Source organism: Gorilla gorilla, chromosome X (assembly GCF_029281585.2).
Source record: "Gorilla gorilla gorilla isolate KB3781 chromosome X, NHGRI_mGorGor1-v2.1_pri, whole genome shotgun sequence".
NCBI classification, from domain to species: Eukaryota; Metazoa; Chordata; class Mammalia; order Primates; family Hominidae; genus Gorilla; species Gorilla gorilla.
In genome coordinates, this window is record NC_073247.2 from 62,679,004 (window position 1) to 62,699,921 (window position 20,918).

Genomic DNA, 20,918 nt, shown 5'->3' on the forward strand with positions numbered 1-20,918 from the left:
TTTAAAAGTGAACTTGACATTCCTACTTGAAATTCACAAGCAGGTTATCACACACCAGAAATGTAGTTGTAAGGAAAAATGAAATGAAAAAGTTTGAAATCTAAAGGAAAAAAGGAAATCTAAGTAGCAGGCCAAATTTATCTGCAATGTAAAGCCTCCTTGATGTTATTTCCTTTATTTTTCATACTAAGTATTTTTAGTGTACATATTGTAAATTCAACTTTAGAAATGGAAAAACAGTCCCAAAGGGTGTAAGTATCTTGACCACCATATCAAGGGCACTGTGTGAGAGGCAAGATGGAAACCCATGGCTACTTCATGCCATAGCCTCTAAAGAGACGGTGTAGGTAGGACCCAAGTCATCTCGCTTCAGCAAGTTGCCCTGGTTCCTTGCCGCTTACTCCTACCTAGGCCCTAATTCTTTCATCCAGCTCTATAGCCTAGGGACTTCTCACATGTTTTGTGGCAAATGGGATACCCTAAGAAAGGAAGCAGATGAGGAGAGACATAGCGCAAGGTATGGGGAAAGGGGTAGGGAGCTTCTGTGCCCACTAGGGGCATGCTGCCCTCCATATGTTCAGCTAGCCAGAAGCTGTCTGAATCCTGTCCTTTCGGTTTTGATGGAGGTTTTCATTCTGTAGGCGTGACTGAGCAAACTGTTGTCCTGCCACTGGGGATCAAATTAACCTTCTGCCTCTTCCCGAATGCTGGGGGTGGGGGGGCAGCTGAAAGCCCCAACCCTCCTATTCCCCAAACTAGAGCTACCTAGGTGCTGCCAGCCATGAGTCAACTCACTAGCATATAAAAAGACACCACTTTGTGGAGATTTTAAAAATTGTAGGAGTTGTATGCCAGGAAGCAGGGTCTAGGACCAAATATGTATTACACAATATCACACCTGTGCATACCAGCTCAATCAGAACACAAAATTTCAAAAATGATACTTAATTTAAAAAAAAAATAGAGTCTCTATCTCGAAAAAAAATTAACCTCATCCTGGACCTCCTGGGCTGGAGGCATCCTCCACCCTTCGGCTCTAGAGTAGCTGGGGCTCTAGCTACATACAAACTTGCATACATTCATGCATTCACTCTTTTATTTTTGTAGAGAGAGAGTCTTGCTTTGTTGCCCCATCTGGTCTCAAACTACTGAGCTCAAGCAATCCTCCTGCCTCAGCATCCCAAAGTGCTGGGATTACAGGCGTGGACAACCACAGCCAGAAACGATTTCCAATATTATCAAATACCTGGGAAGGAAGTGAACCAAAGATGAGCAAGACTTCTTTGGTGAAAGCTGCAAAACTTTATTGAGATAGTTTAAGTCAAATATCTAATATAAAACCAGCTTGCGTTGTTTCAGCTTGTCTTCATTTAAACTTGTGGTTGCTCTTCACCTATAACAGAAGCATAACAGGTGGGAACATTACTAGCAGAACTGTGTTTAAATGACATTAAGGATATGGAAAAGACACCAAAGTTTTAGTTTTCTACAATGGACAAAACCAGAAGCCTAAGAGTCACCCTTTTGCTTACATTCAGGTAGACCTCTGAAGAGACTTTGACAACAGTCGTCCAAGTGTATGCATTAAAGATGTTTTTCAAACACACCCTGCTTTCTAGTGCTACAAGGAAAGCAAGACAGTCCAAGGTCCGAACACATTAAATGAAGTGAACCTACTAAAAAGGGGTTTAAAGTAGAAAGCAAACATTGTGCATAGTTTTACTCAAAATACCAGCACCACACAAAAATCCTAAGAAACAAAAAAGGAATTTACGAAAAATGTATAATTTTTGGCAAACACTCTTTTAATATTCTGGCTTGAATCTGTGGTCTGCATGCCAAACGGGCTCCTGGAAATGGTCTGAATACTATCTTGGAAGAAAACGGTTAATGTCACCTTAGGAACTGAATAAGTAAAGTGAATAGAAAGGCCAGCATTGCATTTGTTTTTACTCTATTGTGCAGAAGGGCAAAAATATTTATTTGGGCTCGTTTACCCTTCTGTGGTTTTTAAGGTACAGCAACCGTTTGTACCCAGTTTTCTCCTACCGTGATGTCAACACGAATCATGCCTCTTTTTACACTTGAAAGTATTCCCATTTGTATAATTAAGTATATGGTCGCATTACTCTTAAGCTATCACTATCAGTTTTGTCATCAATATGTGATAGCATTATGAACTGCGTCACACATGAACACACGGAGGGATACGGGAATGGAAAACAAGAGTAGGACAGCTGAAAAAGCCAAAATTTGCTTCTGAAAGTAAATGTTTTTGAGGGACAACTGGAAAATTTCACAGTTTCTTCCACAGGCTTTGTGATGCTTAATCAGGTATTACAGAAATAAATAATGCATGCCTTCCTAGCTTACCAACCATTTCATCCATGCTCTGAAAATCTTAGCGTTCAAGACTGTGAATACAGTCTTTCAATAAAGCCCTGTATTAAATCACTCTGTCTTGTTCATATTCCATGTTGTGCTTTTTCCGTTTCTTCAAGATTGTGTAAATTACTGAATATTCGTAGCTAATTTTCAAAACACCAATCTTTTCAATTTATGACATTTGAACTACTTTTCCTTATACTAATGATTCGTACCTGTCTTTTATTCACTACCACTTTCTTTTTCCTTTAAGTTTATTCTCTGGCTCTTTTATTGTTATTTCATAGTATTCTTTTCCTTTATCATGTAATGTGCTATTTATTTTAATAAGACGTGCATTTAAAGCTATGATCTCCCTAAGAATACAACTGAGGCTTGTTCAGTGGGCTCCTGGAAATCGTCTGAGAACTATCTTTTAATGTAAATAGTGTAATGGAATGGTTCAGCAGGGTACAGTAAAAACACTTAGGTAATTTCTCCCTTAAACATGGGGTGCTTCCTTTAACTTCAAGAGGTATTGTAATTAACAGTCACCAATTTGGAAAATATGTATAAAACATACTTGTGTCAACTACTCAGGAATTAGCACAGTGCTGTTGCTGAACTTCAAACCCTATCATCTAATGCCTCAAGGCAGAAACCTGTAATATGTAACCTATGGTATGGTTAGAGGTGACTCTACTATATGAGTCTTCAATCTAATTACACGAAGTAGTTCATGAAGACTGACGGGAGGGCGGGGAGCATGCTTAGCAGAAGCATCTTACACCCACCTTGAGCATCACTGACCTACATGCATTCTCTCTACTTCACTGGCCACAGAAACCTGATGATCTCCTGCCATTTCATCATTCAGTCATTCAAGGCTTCACTGCGGGAAGGCTTTAAAATGCAATTATTCTTTAAGAGACAGAGAACTCAGAATTTGGCAAAATACAAGAACACTCATACAGGGCTCCACACAGGAAAACAAACATCAAGCAGAGTGCCCACTCATTTTCCTAGGAACCATGAAATCTCAACTCAGACACTATAATTGGACTGAAGCTGATTGTTATGATAAACAAATCATGAAGATCAGAACATCTTGGTCTTCTATCCAACAGAACCAGAGCATGCGGAAATTAGCAACGAAATGGATTTTAATCTATCTGATGTGCATCCACTCTTTTCACTAAGAGCAAGGATGCCTGTGGAATTTACACGATTCATCCAGACTCTCACAAATTATGGTAGAGCTGGTACTAGAATCTGCTTCAGGGCTCAGCATACTTCACACAAACTGGTATTACAAATGCATTATGTATTTGTTAAAAGCAGAAATTAGAAAAGAATCTGAAAATTGTTAGCTGTTGGTTACACACCAAACTAAGAAAATGCTGTCATGTTTGATGATTCAATATGGCTTTGACCCAATTTGTTTCTGTATCTGATAGTGTTTAAGTCTTGCAATCTGGCATTTGGGTCTGAACGACGTTTCAAAGAACATTTGCATTTGCACTGTGTTTTTAAAGTAGCACTAATGTTATCCCTCTATTATCAAAAGTATAATATTGTGTAAATGAGAAAGCACATAACTTTGCATCTTGCTGGATAACATACCTGCTTCTGGCATTTTACAGTGTTCCTCTTTAGGTATTATCTTCACCTTGACGCCGGAACCCAAATCCAGATTTATCCCCGGTGTTTGACTGATGCAGCTCTTGCAGATCACCTTCCATGTCACGCACTTCAAAATACAAAGGTTATCGAGTTAAGCATTCCAACATGAAATATAAATAAGGAAATGATAATATTCTTTTCCTTCGCATTACGAAATAAAGCCTGAGCCAGGCGTAGTGGTTCATGCCTGTAATCTCAGCACTTTGGGAGGCCGAGGTCGCTTGAACCCAAGAGCTGGAGGTGGCAGTGAGCCAAGATCATGCCACAACAATCCACACTGCGTGACAGATGAGCCTCTGCCACATAATAAAAAAATGTACATTTTTATACACCAAATTAAATGGTTTCAAGTGATTTAGTAAGGACTGTATTTTCAAGCATACAGAATCCATCTCGAAGAACAAGAGAAGATTCATTATACCCAGGGACAGCATGAAGCTGCAAACTATACTCTCCCCTTTCCAGCCAACTTTGAGCAAATGTTTGGTATCTTTTCCTAATGTTCTCTTTGCTCCTGTTACTGCTCATGGCATAGGCCACAATGCACACATAGACCTTCTCCCGCCCCATAGACATACTTTCCCTTCCCAGCACCTGGGATCTCAGCTGTATCCTGATCTTCTTCTGTCTGCTGCACAGGTGTAGGATCCCGACTTTCAGCTGCTGGTTCTTCTTTTTGGGGCTCTCCATTACTGGGCTCCTGGGACTGGCTGTGTGGTTCTGTGTTTGTGTGTGTCTGTGTGTGTGTGTAGATAAAAAGTTTTGTTATTAATACATGTCAATAATATAAATATACAGAATACACAGATATGTCTTATTATAAGTATGTCTAGAGACATTTCTCCAACACTACCCCGTATACCTAATCTTCATAACACTATTCTTCCCTCAGAGAGGTTACTCAAAGACAGATATCCTCAGGGACCTTGGAAGCCGTTTTAATCAATGTTGGGATGAACGTGTGTAATCTGTTCTGAATAAGCATGAGGAGGAAGTTATGGACAAAATCTGGGCACACACGATCATCCACCCACACAAAACCCAAATATAATCCTCTGGACTAATCTTTCCTTCATGGGATGCCATGATCATTTTTTATCAGCATGGGGACCATTATCAGTGTATCTATACTAGTCCATCAACACTATCAGAAAAATAACTTTCTGCTAAGAGAAAACATCGAATGTTAAGACATTCACAAGCAGAGGCACAATGAGCTCAGGAGGTTGTGAACTTCTTGGCATAGGCCTACATGTTGATCGTCCTCATCAACACATACTTCACTCTGCAAGCAGAATACTGTGATTGGGAAAATGCACTTGACAGGACAACTAGATTTGACCGCTTTCATGGTCAAATGTTAACTTGGACATTTTTTTTTTTTTAATTTAGAAATACTCTGAAAGTCCCCGGGCAAGTATAAGTGTATGCACCTTTTGAATCGAATGCTTGCAAAGCCACTTAAGTAGGTCTAGCTAGCTGAGCGATGTCTTAAGGCTCCCGGCAAAAAACACAGGGCATTTCCCATGAGGTTGGTTTCACAACTGGACACTCCATCAGGGAGACAAGTAGGAAATTACAGCTACAGAACTGAAACTGCAGTGACCACCAATTTTGTCACATAATGATTTGCTAGGCCCACTTCCCCCCCACCCCAAAGTCACATTTTTAGGAACTCAGGGCCCCGCCCATTGGAATCTCCACAGTGGAGTTGAGAATTTGCTACACAGCAGTGGGCACTCCTCACAGGACCCCTATGCCAGGCACTCTACAGACCTCGGGGCTGCGGTCACTAGCCGGCAGCATGCCCCGTCTCCAGGACCCTTCCATACCGCTCATGCCGTCCCTCTCCTGGTCCCGTCTGGGGAGTCCAGAATCTTCTGTCGGGGTTCCAGGTGCTTCTGGGACTCGGATACCCCCAACAGCACCCCAGCTTCGCCTGAGCCCCTCCACTCCTCGGCCCTCCTTCCTCCCTAGTTATGGCCGTGACGAGACAAGAAGGTCCATGGGCGTGGCACCGCATGAGAGGGACGACGACTTCGAGGGCCTTCTCACTCTGAGTCACTGACCACGCAACCCTCCGGAAGCCTGCTGGTTCCTCTTCACTCTCACTCACACTTCAACTCCCAGCTGGATCTGCCTGTGGACCTACCCGCCGTGTCTCAGTAGCGGAGAAAGAATCCAGACCTCAGGGACCCGAGTCGCTGGCTCACAGCTCCGCCGCGTTCCCCACACTGGCGAAGGGGCCGATGGGAAGACGCCCAGTGAACATGCGCACTGAGGTGGGCACCAAAGGAGCATGCGCAGTGAGGTTCCCTCGTGCCTTAAGGGCTGTGGTGCCCCTCCTTATCCCGCCTTGCCCTGTCCTATGCTCCTTCCCAGGTCCCCATTAACGACTTTGGAATCCCTCCTCTCTGTGTGTGGGTTCCCCCCCACGAGGACTCAAATACCTCAAATAATGTCAGCCTTCAAAACTCACTCCATGACCGGGCGCGGTGGCTCACGCCTGTAATCCCTGCACTTTGGGGGGCCGAGGCGGGTGGATCATGTGGCCAAGAGATCGAGACCATCCTCGCCAACATGGTTAAAACCCGTCTCTACTGAAAAATACAAAAATTAGCTGGGTGTGGTTGTGCGTGCCTGTACTCCCAGCTACTCGGGAGGCTGAGGCAGGAGAATCGCTTGAACCCGGGAGGCGGAGGTTGCAGTGAGCCGAGACTGCGCCACTGCACTCCAGCCTGGTGACAGAGCAAGACTCCGTGAAAAAAAAAAAAAAAAAAACTCACTCCATGTTCACCTGACCCTCCTCCCCTCTATGGCCCTCCTTCGTCCCATGCCCGGGACCCCACAACAGCAAGGCCATGGCAGTATCGCTGAGTTTTAGTAGAAAGATGACGACCTCAGAGGCCATGGACCAAGTGGCACAACCCACAGGAAGCCCCCCACGCTCCCCCTCACAATCACTCACACTTCACTTTCTGGGAGGACTGATCTGCAGACCTACTGGCTAAGTCGTAGTCAGCACGAAAGAAGGAAGTCACGACGTCTCCTTTCACAGTTGTGGAGGGACAGAAGTTAGAGAGCAAGGCGCATAGGCAGCAAGGAACTTTCATAGAAAGGGACATGCACATTGAGCCAGGGACTTTGCAGGGCAGGGTAAGGTTTTCCGCTGTTCCCAGACCCGCATCCCCAGGGCGTTTGTAGTAGAAAAGGGGACTTGAGAGCTTTCGTCTCCCTTTGTCCAGTCTCATGCATTCAGAAACGTTGGGAACAGACAGTCCCTTACTGGAGGATGTGTCTCAGAAAGACCTTTTGTGGAAGAAATAAATTATTTTCATATCTTTATTTATAAAGCCGTTTTTATTTATTGTTTTTTCCAGACAGAGTGTCACTCTGTTGCTCAGGCTGGAGGACAGTGGCATGACCACACCTCACTGAAGCCTCCATCTCCTGGGCTCAAACAATCCTCCCGATGTAGCCTCCCCAGTCCCTGCTACTACAGGTGTAGACACCACACCTGGGTAATTGGTTTATTTATTATTTATTTATTTTTTTAGATAGTGGTCTCACTGTGTTGCCCATGCTGGTCTCAATTTCCTGGGCTCAAGTGATCCTCCCACCTTGGCCAGTTTTATAAATGCTTTTATTAATCACTTTGTTCTCTGGTTCTGGGTTTTCTGCCATGCTTCCAATAAACGTAATTGAATAAATTCTTCTGTAGAATAAATACATTCACACCTGTTTACTTTTTTCTTTTTAGGTTGTGTTACTTCACATTTAAATCTCTGGACTGGTAACTGATTTCCCTGAATATACCTGTAGGTCATTCAGACAGTATATGTTTCAGAAATAGCCATAGATTCTGACTGTAGGCTCTAGGCTCAGTTATGACCAGAAAACAAGTCCTGCCAGTCTCCTACCTCAAATGTATGTTTGTGTATTGACCTGATCCCTGGGACAAGTTTCCCAGACTGAAATCATGGTATCGTAAAGCTGGATGCTTTCTTGAGGGGATAGAGTAACATCCATATTTTCAATCCGTGTGTAAATAAATTAATTAATGGATGAAAAGATGTATGCAATAATGCAAAGCAGAATAACAGGTATTTGATTAATACGGCATCACCAAATTTTGCTTTAACAGATCTGATCGTAATTATTTCAGTCTTTGTGGGTCATGTAGTTTCTGTGGCGTAGTGTTGTGTTTTTTAGCAATAATACTTTTAAATGGAAAAAAATCCTTATCTCAATGGCTATGCAAAACAAGCCATGGGCTGTATTTAGATCTCAAGCCATAGTCAGCTAGTCCCTGGATTATCTTTTACTTCACATATTTGAATGCTGTATTTTTGCACCAGTAGTCAAAAGATTAACAAAGGAGAGTTCTACCACCAGGTAAGATTTAGAAAGCATCAAGAGAAAGTCACTTTAGCCTTGAAAATGAAAAACAGCCTAATAATCTATAACGTTATCTTTTGTTTTGCTTTGTTTTTAGATCATGGGAGACCTGAGGTAACAAGGCAGCCATGGGAACTGATCCAAAAGGGTGACTTAGTCCCTCTGAGGAGGGATGAGACAAACAAACTGCATCACCTGTGGCAGAGCATGTGTGGAAGAAGTGACAGCCATAACAGGGGGTAAGAAGAAAACCACTGAAAATGTAGCAAATTCATAAAGTTCAAACACAGGCATTTGAGAGAGCTGGAATCCTGGCAAGTCTCAGACACCAGCGGAATTCACGTTCACAGACAGAAAGACATCCTGTCTCAAAAAACAGAGTCAGAGTCTATAAGGCTGGATAAAAAGCAAGAACAAAAATAACAGACGCTGGTGAGTTTGTGCAGAAAAGGCAACGCTTATACCCTGTTGGTTGGAGTATAAATTAGTTCAACCATTGTGGAAAGGAGTGTGGCAATTCCTCACGGACTTAAGAACAGAAATACCATTTGGCCCTGCAATCCCATTGCTGGGACTATACCCAAAGGTACATAAACCTTTCTATTATAAAGACGCATGCACATGTATGATCATTGTAGCACTACTCACAATAGCAAAGACATGGAATCAACCTAAATGCCCATCAATAATAGACTGCACTTTTTAAAATGTGGTACATATACACCATGGAGTACTATGCAGCCATAAAAAACAGTGAGATCATGTCCTTTCCAGGAACACGGATGGAGCTGGAGGCCATTATCCTTAGCAAACTAATGCAGGAGCAGAAAACCCAATACCACATGAAGTCACTTATAAATGGGAGCTAATTGCTGAGAACACATGGACACCCAGAGAGGGCCAACACGCTGGGGCTTATCAGAGGGTAGAGGCTGGGAGGAGGGAGAGGATCAACAAAATAACTAATGGGCACTGGCCTTACTACCTGGGTGATGAAATAATCTGTACAACAAACCCCATGACATGAGTTTACCTATATTACAAACCTGCACATGCACCCTGAACCCAAAATAAAAGTTAAAAGAAAACTCGAAAATAATTGTGAACTCTTCTGATCTTTCTACTTTACAAATATCAGTTCACTTCTTTTTATAAAAGGTAGGAAAGAAGGAAGGGAGTGAGGCATGAAGGGAGCGAGGGAGGAAGGGAGAAAATAAGGACAAATGGAGCGAGGGAGGGAGGGTGGAAAGAAGTAAAGGAGGGAGGGAGGCAGGGAGGAAGGCAGGAAGGAAGGAAGGAAGGAAGGAAGAGAAAAATAGGGCTGAACAAACGTTTCTGTCCCTAGCCAAACAGCTCTTGATGGGAAGGCACTTTTAGAAACTTGAGTGAAAAGTAACATAAATCAGAGGATTTTAATCATCTTCATTTACAGCCCTTCAAAAGTTATTCTGGCTGTTGTTTCTGAGCGATTCAAACCTGCCTTGGTCTCCATTAAATCCACGTATTCTTCAGAAGGGCAACTCTTCCCTGGATTAACAGCCCAGCGGAGGACCAACACAGACTGGTTAGTCTAGGAAGAAAAAGAAAAGAAAAGTGCAGGAGACCAACATTTCCTCCCCCGTGATTTTTTTTTTTTTTTACATCTCCTCCTCAATCTACAGAGGGATATTTGAATCTCCACATTTCAAAGCTAAGAGAGCTCTGAGAGATCATTTTATATAGATGTTTCTCAAAGGATTTTTAGCAAAAGAACACCTTCGTGAAGTGAAATTTTACCCAAAACCCTACTGTAGAAAATAGGGGGATAAAATTATATTTTTCATATAAATATACCACTTCAATGTGAAGGTATCTTTCTATGAAGGCTGTCAAAGAGTTTAATTGAGGTTCTTTTGAAGAGCCGAGCAGATTATTCTGTGGACTTCTGCGTAACATTTTAGTTGTATATTAACTTCCGCCTCTAATTTTTCAGTATTTTTATTGTTGTTGCACAGTTGCAAGAGGATCTTGATTTTCACGGTGTATTTATCAGTAATCTGTATCTTGAAAAAAAGAGCCCCACTCTAAAAATAAATAAGTTACAAGTAAAAGATGGAAAAAGATATTTCCTGCAAATATGAATCACATAAACTCGAAGTGTGAAATTAGTATCTCACAAAGCACACTTTATAGTGGAGATTACTACAAGGGACAAAGTGGGACATTACATAATAATCATAGAGAGGTGCATTGATTCAGAAGACAGAAACACCACGGATATGTAGGCAACTTCAAAATACTTGAGGGACAACTGATACATCACAAAGAAGAAATAAACACATGTGCCTTTAGTAGAAGACTTCCCCATTACTCCCAGCATTTGGTAGAAAAAGTGTACAAAAAATCAGGATATATAAATGCAGAAGGCTTGAACAACACTATCAGACAGCATGGCCTAATTGATATTCATAGACCAACAGCAGAATGCACATTCTTCTCAAGTGCTCATAGAATGTTCACCAAGATAGACCATATTGTGGGCCAAAAAACAAATCTCAACAAATTCAAAAGGAATGAAATGTTATAAAACATGTTCTATGACCAAAAAAAGAATTGAAATGGAAATTAGTTGTAGAAAGATGTCTGCAACTCATGAAATCTTGGAAATTAAATGTCACATTTAAGTAACTCAGAGATCAAAGAAGAAATTGCAGGAAAAAATTTTAAAATGAAAACTCAACTTATCAAACTTTGCAAGATGAAACTAAAGCATAGAGGGAAATTTATACCCTTCAATACTTATGTCAGAAAGGAAGAAAAGTCTCAAATCAATTATCTAGGTTTCCACATTAAGAAACTAGAAAAATGAAATCAAATTATACCCAAAGTCAGAAGGAAAACTGTTAGACCGTGCACAGTGGCTCATGCCTGTAATCCCAGCACTCTTGGAGGCTGAGGTGGCCGATCCCCTGAGGTCTGGAGTTCGAGACCAGCCTGGCCAACATGGTGAAACCCTGGCTCTACTAAAAATACAAAAGTTAGCTGGGCTGGTGGTGCACGCCTATAGTTTCAGCTACTCGGGAGGCTAAGGCAGGAGAATCTCTTCAACCTGGGAGGTGCAGGCTGCAGTGAGCCGAGATCATGCCACTGCACTCCAGCCTGGGTGACAGTGCGAGATTCTGTTAAAAAAAAAAAAAAGGAGAAAAAAAGAAGGATAAAATTTAAAAGACATGAGGAAAAATGAATTAAATAGAATTGATAAAAATCTATAGAAATTATCAGTGAAACCCAGACATTGTTTCTTTGAGAAGACAACTCGAATTAATAAACCTTTATCCAGACTGATGAGAGAGGGAGACACAGAGACTACAAATATTAATATCAGCAAACCCAGAGGGTCGTTACGTCAATACAGATCCTTTAGATATCAAATGTACAACAGGGAACCTTTCAAGAAATGTTATCCAAAAACTTATATTTATATTGAATGAAAAAATTATTTGAAGGACACTAGCTAGCAAAACTCATTCTAAAACATATACAAGCAAGCAATCTGCAGATTCAGTGCAATCCCTAAAAAAAAAAAAAACAACAACAGACAGTGACATTTCTCACAGAAATGGATAAAGCAATCATAAAATTCATATGGAACCACAAGTGACCCAGAATAGCCAAGCTATTCTAAACAAAAAGAACAAATCTGGAGGACTCACATTACCTGACTTCAAATCATACTACAGAGAGATAGTAACCCAAACAGCACGGTACTGACATTAAAACAGACGTATAGACCCATTGAACAGAATACAGAAAGCAGAAACAAACCCACACACTTACAGTGAACTCACTTTCCACAAAGGTGCCAAGAACATACACTGGGGAAAGACAGTCTCATTAATAAATGGTACTGGGAAACCTGGATATCCATATGCAGAAGAATGAATCTAGACCCCTATCTCTCACCATATACAAAAATCAAATCAGAATGGGTTAAAGAAATCTAAGCTTTCAAACTATGAAACTACTACAATAAAATATTGAGGAAACTCTACAAGACATTTAGATTGTAGATTTCCCTGGGCGAAAATTTCTTGAGTAATGCCCCACAAGCACAGGCATCCAAAGCAAACACGGGCAAATGAGATCACATCAAGTTCAAAAGCTTCTGCACAGCAGAGGATACAATCAACACATTGAAGAGACAGCACACAGAATGGGACAAAATATTTGCAAACTACCCGTCTCACGAGGGATTAATAACCAGAGTATACGGGAAGCTCAAACAATTCTATCGGAAAAAATCTAATATCTGATCAAAAAATCACCAAAAGATTTGAGTGGACATTTCTCAAAGGAAGACATACAAATGGAAAACAGGCATGTGAGAAGGTGCTCAGCGTCGCTGATCTTTGGAGAAATGCCAATCAAAACTACAATGAGATATCATCTCACTCCAGTTCAAATGGCTTTTAACCAACAGTCACGAAATACCAAATGCTGGCGAAGATGTGGAGAATAGGGAACCCTCATACACTGTCAGTGGGAATGTAATATACAACCACTACGGAGAACAGTTTGGAGGTTTCTCTACAAACTAAAAATAGAGCTTCCATATGATCAAGCAATCCTATTGCTGGGTTTATGCCCCAAAGAAATGAAAGCAGTATATCGAAGAGATATCTGCACTCCCATGTGTGTTGCAGCACTGTTCACAATAGCTAAGATTTGGAAGCAACCTAAGCGTCCAGCAACAGAGGAATGAAGAAAATGTGGCACATACACACAAGGGAGTACTCTTCAGCCATAAAAAAAATTGAGAGCCACTCATTTGCAAAACCATGAATGGAACTGGAGATCAATATGTTAAGTGAAATAATCCATTCACAGAAAGACAAACATCAATTGTTCTCACTTATTTGTGGGATCTAAAAATCCAAACAATTCAACTCATGGACATAGAGAGTAGAAGAATGGTTACCAGAGGCTGGGAAGGGTAGTGGGGAGCTTGGGGGATGCGGGGATGGTAATGGGTACCAAAAACATAGTTGGAAAGACTGAATAAGACGTCCTATTTGATAGCACAACCGAGAGACGGTAGTCAATAAGAAGTTAACTGTATAGAAGAATGATGCTGGCTACTGATCATGTGCCAGCTACTGATCATGTGCCACCTCCTGGCCATGGGAAGTGAGTCTGGAGAAGGCCATGAGAGGCAGTTCTGGGCTCAGTAGTGAGGAGGGTGTGACACTGCAAAGGACACCTTGCCTTTGCCCAAACCGGATGGATGTGGTGCTCACCCCACCTCTCACTGCTCAGCTCCGTTTCCTCTCCACCCGCACCCTGGATCTTTCCAGAGCACCGGGCCTCCTCCAGCCTAGGGACCCAACTGCTTTCCTAAGCTGCTATGGAACTGGCCTGAGGTCCCAGGGGCTGTGCATTGTGCTGCTGACCTCCGCTCTCTTCAGCCAGAGTCCCAGTTCAGCCGCTTTCTGGAGGAATCCGTCGCCTGGGCCCACGCACAAATTCAGAGCTTAGCAGGTGTTGACATGTGCTCCGCTTTCCTGGAAAGGCCGCTCACCCCATCACCTTTTTCACGGATGTGAACGTTGAGGCATGAGGGAGGGTAATTACTGGTTTACCCAGGGGATGCTAAGAACAGAAGAGAAAACCCCAGTGCTCAGGTGTGTGTCTGTCTGATGGGCCATGTTCACCAACCCATTTAAGTGGACGGGGCTGCTAATAGATACCTGAAGATTTGGTTTTAGGTATTTTACACTTGAAATCATTGGCTTCATCTCAACTGAGGCCTGACTGCCCAGTGTCTCAAAGATACAGGTCATGACCTGATCCTTCAGGAACAGATGGTGTTCCAGCTTTGTGGGAGTGACTTTCAAGGTGTGGAGCACTTGGGGTGACTTTGAGACACCTTAGGCTTCATATCTCTGCTTTGAATGAAAAGCTCATCACCCACGGCAGCCAGGGGACGTACCTTTACTCGCTGGGGCTGATGTCTTGAATTTTTCTGTCTAGACAATGAAAACTTCTGGGAGCACTTCCAGTTTCGTGTAGCCTCTTAATAATTGATGTCACTAAATTCCGTATGTCCTCTGGGACTGTTCCTTTGATTCTGGGATGGTACCAGCTTTTATGCTTTTATGTGTAATCCGTAAAAGCCAAGTTGTTAATCTGCATGAAAATAAGACTTTGTTCATATCACACATTCCAACAGGTTTCATTTGTGATTTTTAATGTGGGATACTATGAAAAAAAAAAAAACTAAAAAACCTGGTCATTGAAATTAGACTCTGTTATTGTATTTTGTGAAGAATTTCCTCCTTCAGGATTAACTACCCATGGGCTCATCAGCACCTTTGTAAGTAAAGGGACAAAAACCAGGTGGCATCTACGAATGTGGCAAAATGAGGAAGTATAGGGAGACCACAGCACAATGGTTCTTGTTTCAAACAGAGTCTGGGGTGAAGTACCCGCATCTCTCCCCCATCCCTCAATATTCTCATCCTACTCCTGACTGTTCCCTCTTTAGGTGGGATTTTCTAAATATGATTGTCCACAAGTGGTGGTGGGGATGTTGCAATGTGAGGGTATCCATCATCGGTCATCTTAAAACAAAGATGAATGGAGAGGAGAGTTTTGTGATCCGTTTTCAAATGCACTGCTTTTGGGTGTGTGGCTGCAAAAACACATGGTCTCAGCAATCCCACAGCAGCTGTCTCAGAAGATTGGCCCCGATGCCACCACAGCTGCTGTTGCAGAGCCAGGAGCTCCTTGCGGTTTGGTGTCTTCTGCTTAAATTTGTGGATGTGACCCCCCTCTGCCCACCCAGTTCCTGGTAGCATCTGCTGAGTTTCCTGATTTGTTCCAGTGTTCCCTGAGAGCCAGTTGTGTAATGATATTTCAGAGGGTCTTCAGGGATTCCATCCACACTACACCAGTTACTGTGCAATGGCCATGTGCTTATCTTCTTGGAGCCCCCATGTGTGTCCTCTTCAGTGGAGCTGTGAAGAATTCTACTTAAATGTAGATCTCATTCTGATGCTCATCAGGCTGCTTAGAAAGCTGCTCATCTCGTCTTTGGACACATGTACTTTATTCCTTTTGTGTGCATTGAAGTCTGATGTGGTTTTATTAATGCTGTGGACCCTTGTGGTTAGGTACTTTTAAATATCTTGGTGAATGTAACTCTGGCAACAACTTGAAGAAGTCGTTGTGTGATCCCCATTGTATGGGTGAGGAAACTGACACTTGTGGAGGTAGAGCAGGTTTATTAACTCCACACAAGTATTGATGCATTTCACATCTCAAGGTAGAAGTCTTCCTCTAAGGTTCATGCTGTGCACTAACATGCACTACACATACTGATGAAAATAAGACTATTGTCCTCCTACCAAACGGGAAATTAATGCCATGGCTGGATAAAGACACTTGTAAAAAAACTGCACTTCAAGATTGTCTATCTCAGTATTCCAATGAAAAAGCATAGAATTTTAGCCAGCTCCTGGAGAGACCAGGAAGCACAGAGTGTCCTACAAGAATGGGGATTCCTTGGAAGTGAGGTTCACCTTGACTCAAGAAAGATGAGTCACGTATGGTGAAAGGCAATTATCCAGGGCCTCAAGAACAGCACCAGGAAGGAGAGCTGGGTCTGGTGGGATTCTGGGGGTCCTCTCTCCCACCTGGAAATCTACTGCTGCCTGCCGACCCTCTCAAGATGGCGACCTCTCTGGGTTCCAGTGCCTAAAACAGGCAAAACTGGGAGGACGTCGATTTCTCCATTCTGTGCCAGATATGTCTCAGAGAAACATGACCAAGGAGAACTATGAGAAAAGATGCAAACTCTGTCAGGCCATTCAGTGTTTGGCTGGTGCCCGGGGGAGCACATGCATCCCAAGAAGACTGAAGGGGGCCAAGCCTGCAGGAAATGTCTGTCAGACTTGCCTCTTAGACCTAGAGTATGACTGCCCATACAGGTTCATGACACAGACTTGCCTTTAAAGGTGACTGCAGATATGGACAGAGGAATTTCTAACCCTGATAGAACATGGCCAGTTGTTCTGCTGGGGAAAGCCATGTCCAGTAGTGAGATGCTGCTCAAACTGGCCCGGACCACACTGTACTGGCTGAGGAATAAGCCTTACATTTGTTCTGTCCAGGTGAAAGCAGAGGACTGTCTGTAAAGACATGAGAAGCCTGCAGATCCGGATGACCCCCTCTTGCTGGTCAGAATATTAAAGATCGATATTGTGGAAACAATGACCCTGTAGCAGATAAGCTTCTAAAGCAGGCTTCAACCACGCTTCATCTTGAATCACCAGCAGAGAAGGATTCCACCAGAGTGTATGTTGGTGATCTGGCGGATACCATTACTCAGACAGATTTAAGAAATTGTCTCTGCCTGTTGGTGAGATCCGGATGGTCACCGTTGTGCAGAGATAGCAGTGTGCCTTTCATCCAGCTTTCCACAGGGTGGCTACAGAAGTGGGTGCCGACAAGTCCTCTAATAAACTGATTGTCAATGGCTGCAGACTCCGTGTAAAATGGGGACGATTCCAAGCACTCAAGGGGAAAAAAAAAAAAAGTTGCGGGGGACAGAATCACAGAATCTGGGATCCTGCCGGAGCCTATTCCAGTGCCGCCAGGAGCTCCTTCTCCCCCTGCAGCTATGGTGCCTACTTTGGAGCCTGCTTACATGGACTGAGGCCACCTTTTCTGACTTTTCCCAACGGCAAAATGCACCTGACAAGGAGAATAGACGTACAAACCTGGCCTCCTGGACCCTCACTTGCCCAGGATTTTCTTGGTGCTGTGAGCTGAAGGAGTTCTTGTAAGATGGAAGCAGGGCCCCAGGATCATGTGATTGGCCTCATGTTTCTGCCTCACTAATGGTCAGGTGGTGGGCACTCAGGGCCTGGGAACCCAGCCATCCCTGATTCCTTGAGTTGATGAGGCAGGGGGCTGGCCCACCTGCTCCTGCCCCACCGTGGCCATCGTGGATGGTTGCTCTTTGAGCCTGGTAACGTCACTGGCTTGGCTCTGCCAGGCATGCACAGGCCCTGCATACCCACACACTGCTTTAAGGGGCTTGCCCTGCCTTGGGCCACAGTCTAGTTCTGGCCAGTGTCCCAGGAACTCAGTCCCCTGTGTATCCATCTTAGCTGTTTCTGGGGCACCCATGGCTCCCCTGGGTCCTTTTTCTCTTAGGGCTTTGGTTGGGGAGGGCTTGGGCTGGATCACAGCCCCATGGCTCTAGGACGCTTGCCATGTGAGAGAGGCTCTGTCACACGAATGGGCAGACATGAGGACATATGATATGCTGCTGGCTGGCTGGGGCTGTGCAGATGCCACAGTCACTCTCCCCTCCAGCAGCCTCTGAGGGCCCAGCTTCCCCATTGATATTGATCCCATATGGCCTAGCAGTAGTACTGACTGCTTTGGGGCTGTGCAGGTCACTATCCTCAGAGAAACGTCAGATCCAGATGCCACCATGCAAGGGGAGTTTCTGTGGTCCTACCTCTGGGTTTTCAGTGGGGTGGGCTGGGTCTGGTTGTTGGAGCCCCGCTGGGGTTGCAGGGATGGGTCTGTCCATTGGTCCTGGCGATGTCCAGAGCAGATGTGGAAGGAATAGGAGTTCAGCATGCTTGCTCAAAGCTGCACTGTAGAAACCATGAGCCCTGGATGTCCAGGTACATGGGGAGTTTTGGGAGAGGACACCCACACAGAAATCGCCCAAAATCCTGGGGTCTGTCCTGAGATAGGAACAGACTTGCTGCACTCTGGGCGGCTGAGCCCCCAGAGAGTGTCCTGCTGCCCGGGGCTCTGCAGAAGTCCCCCTCATGCTGCTGGGCCTTGGCCTCAGGGTCAGCTTCTGGACTTCTGGAGCTGGGCTGGTGGGCCACGGAGGGCCAGCCCATCCCCCTTGGGGAGGGTCTGCATGCTGAGGGATGCCCACAGAGGCCTGGGTGCCAGGGACACTCGCTCCAGGCCCAGGACCTTCCTAGGGATCTTTGCGGGTTTGGCTGAAAGAAAAGCAGATTTGGTCCACTTCTCCACCAAGCCCATTTGTTCCTTGCAGGGCTGGGCCTCATGAACCTGGACCCCTGGAGTTTTGGGGGTCTCTAGTGGCCCACCTGGTGTGACACTGAGGAAACACCCACAGGCTGCTGAACCCAGAGTGAGGGGTGTGTGCAGCTTGGGGCATGGTTGCTGTCAGAGCATCTCAGGCTGCTCCTGAGACGGACCCCAAGGTTCAGGCTGGCTCGGGGCTCCAGGCCTCATACCCTCACCCCAGGGCGGCTCGGTCTGGGCTTCAGCCCTGGTGCAGAACTCAGCTGGGAGAGGCCTTACCTGTCGCCTGGCCCCCTTACCACCTAAGATGAGGATCTGTCTCCATAGCGCGTGAGACGCTCCTGGGCACTGGGCCCCTCTGCCATCCCGGACAATCCACGCCATGCCATGACTTCCCACACCAAGGGGCCTACTGCACCGTTTCCCTGAATCCTCTCTCTGGGTCTGAGACACTGATTCTCTCCACTCCCTGGCTCAAGGCTTGCTGTCCTGACACACTTGGAGGGGTGCTTGTGAGTGAGGCGCCCCTGCTGTTCTCTGGCGTTGGTGCTGGCAGCTGTGGGTGTTGGCTCGCACAGATGGGACCAACCCCTCCAGTGCCCCCTAGGGTTCTTCTAGGCCAGGAGGGGAAGGGTGTGGGGGAGGGGCTTGGAGGGGTCTTGCCCTCATCCCATGCCCTGTCACTGAGGCGAGTCTAGCACCTGCCCTGGGGCCCAGCTGGCCTGTTTTCAGAAACTTCTTTGAGAAGGAAGAGGAAAAGGAGGAAGGCCCAGGGAGTAGGGATGGAGGGTCCTGGGCACTCCCCATGATTTAATGCCTCAGAGGGTGACTCGGGAGGCTGGAGCCCACGTGGGATGCAGGTCGCAGTGTGTCCTTCTCAACTCGGTCATGGAGGCCTGAGCACCACGTGGTCCTCAAGAGTCCAGGCCTGAGACAGCATGTCCTGAAGGAGCTCCCATGGGCCAAAGAGAGACAGCTTCAGGAGATGTTCTAGGAATGGGGCTGCACATCAGGCCAGGTGGGGTCTCCTGGGAGAGGTCTGTGCCTTCACCTCGTTTCTGCTCTGGGCACTTCCCAGTGGGCAGTGCTGGGCCCCTTTTGGACAACCCTGGGGTCCAGCTGTGCACAGGAGGCCATGGATGCAGGGAAGGCCCAGGCAGGGGAATGCTCACCACGCTCCTGCCTTTCATCTGTGTCGTGTCAGGGGTGGGCTCAGTTTCCAGAAGGACTCACGGTGCCCTGCGCAGCTGACCAGGCCTGGCTTGGCTTGGCTTTCCCTCTAGGCCAGAGCAGAGGGTCGTGTGGACAGTGCAAGTGCTGCCCTCAGGACAGTTGAGGTCTGTCTTGTGTGCTCCTCCTGCCACCTTCAGGCACATGGGGACAAGTTTCTATGAACTTTGAATGCCGCTTATGTCCTGGCTGTGAGCTTGTGCTCGCCCTGCAGAAGGCAGACCTCCCAGAGCCTCAGGATGAGCCCAAAAGGGGTCTGTGGGGACAGCAGGCCTGGGAGGACCTGGCCCGTCAAGGCTGACGGCTGGTGGAGTGAGCAGAGCCTATTGGGATCCCAGTCTGTAGTGCCGGGGACCCACTCTGCACAGTATCAGACCCCCCTTCCCAATGAGGCTATGTCAGACAAGATCCTGCAGATCCTCATGGGGGTCGACTCATCTCAGTGGGATGTGGCCCCTGGAAGAAGGGGCTCCCCAAGTTCTCTCCCAAGGTGAGTCCTAGCCCAGTCTGCACACGATGCCGGCTCTGAGCCCCAGCCCCTGCTGTGGGATGTCTCCTCTCAGGCAGGGCATGGTTTCTGTGCCCTGCAGGGACGTGCCTCTGCCTCCTGTGCAGAGGAGACAAGCAGGATCATTCTGGAGGGGTCAGAACCCTACAGCGGGGAAGCCAGGCACTGTGGGCAGCAGGGTCACTGGACTGGGGAGGGGGGGCGGTCTCCTGTGCATCCTTGCCCCATCAATTGAGTGCTGTGGGAAGCACATTAAGGTGGCAATCTGGGTGCACAACATTTCCTTGTCCTCATGGAAGGAGCAGAGGTGTTCAGAGCCCCTAGGACTTCCCTGAAAGCCTCCCCGTTCCCGGGCCCTCTGCAGTCCCTACCCAATGCCAGAACTCCAGGCAGTAGGCTGGGCTGTCACCCTCTTCTCTGAGACACCTACCTCGACTCAGAGACCTCCCCGATGCCCTTCAGATGGGGACCCTCCATAGGCCTTATTTGATGCTGTAGCGCTCTTGGAGCACGCATGGTTTCTGAAGGCATGGCTCACGTCCAGGCCATTCTGGTGTACATTCACTGAGGACAGCTTGCCCTGCTCCATCATTTTCTGTAGAGCGGGGCCAAGAGGAGGACCCACCCTCATGACAGACACAAGACTCACTGCCGAAACAGCTGTCATAAAACA

At 45.7% G+C, this 20,918-nt stretch overlaps 1 protein-coding gene across 4 annotated transcripts; it reads right to left on the reverse strand.

Moving 5' to 3' along the window:
- Nucleotides 1–1,279: 1,279 nt before the first annotated feature.
- Nucleotides 1,280–6,348, reverse strand: LOC101148088 (X antigen family member 1). 4 transcript variants are annotated; one of them, XM_004064184.4, is made up of 4 exons: nucleotides 6,200–6,348; nucleotides 4,642–4,783; nucleotides 3,988–4,114; nucleotides 1,280–1,393 (listed from the first exon to the last, which is right to left on the reverse strand). In XM_004064184.4, exons 1-4 carry the CDS (start codon nucleotides 6,346–6,348, stop codon nucleotides 1,371–1,373), a joined length of 441 nt encoding a protein of 146 aa, XP_004064232.1. In that variant the 3' UTR covers nucleotides 1,280–1,370. The 4 variants fall into 4 exon arrangements, with proteins under 4 accessions (XP_004064232.1, XP_004064233.1, XP_018874571.1 ...); XM_004064185.4 differs by having other exon boundaries at nucleotides 5,880–6,326; XM_019019026.3 differs by lacking the exon at nucleotides 6,200–6,348 and adding an exon at nucleotides 5,824–5,934.
- Between the last annotated feature and the right edge of the window lie 14,570 nt (nucleotides 6,349–20,918).

Bases quoted from the DNA above. Each gene is read 5' to 3' on its own strand.
- LOC101148088 (XM_004064185.4), bottom strand. From the start codon at position 6,070: ATGCGGTGCCACGCCCATGGACCTTCTTGTCTCGTCACGGCCATAACT. The intron at 4,115-4,641 runs GTGCTGGGAAGG...TGTATTTTGAAG, and splicing joins GGATACAGCTGAGATCCCAG to TGCGTGACATGGAAGGTGAT. The intron at 1,394-3,987 runs GTATGTTATCCA...CTTCTGTTATAG, and splicing joins CTGTAAAATGCCAGAAGCAG to GTGAAGAGCAACCACAAGTT.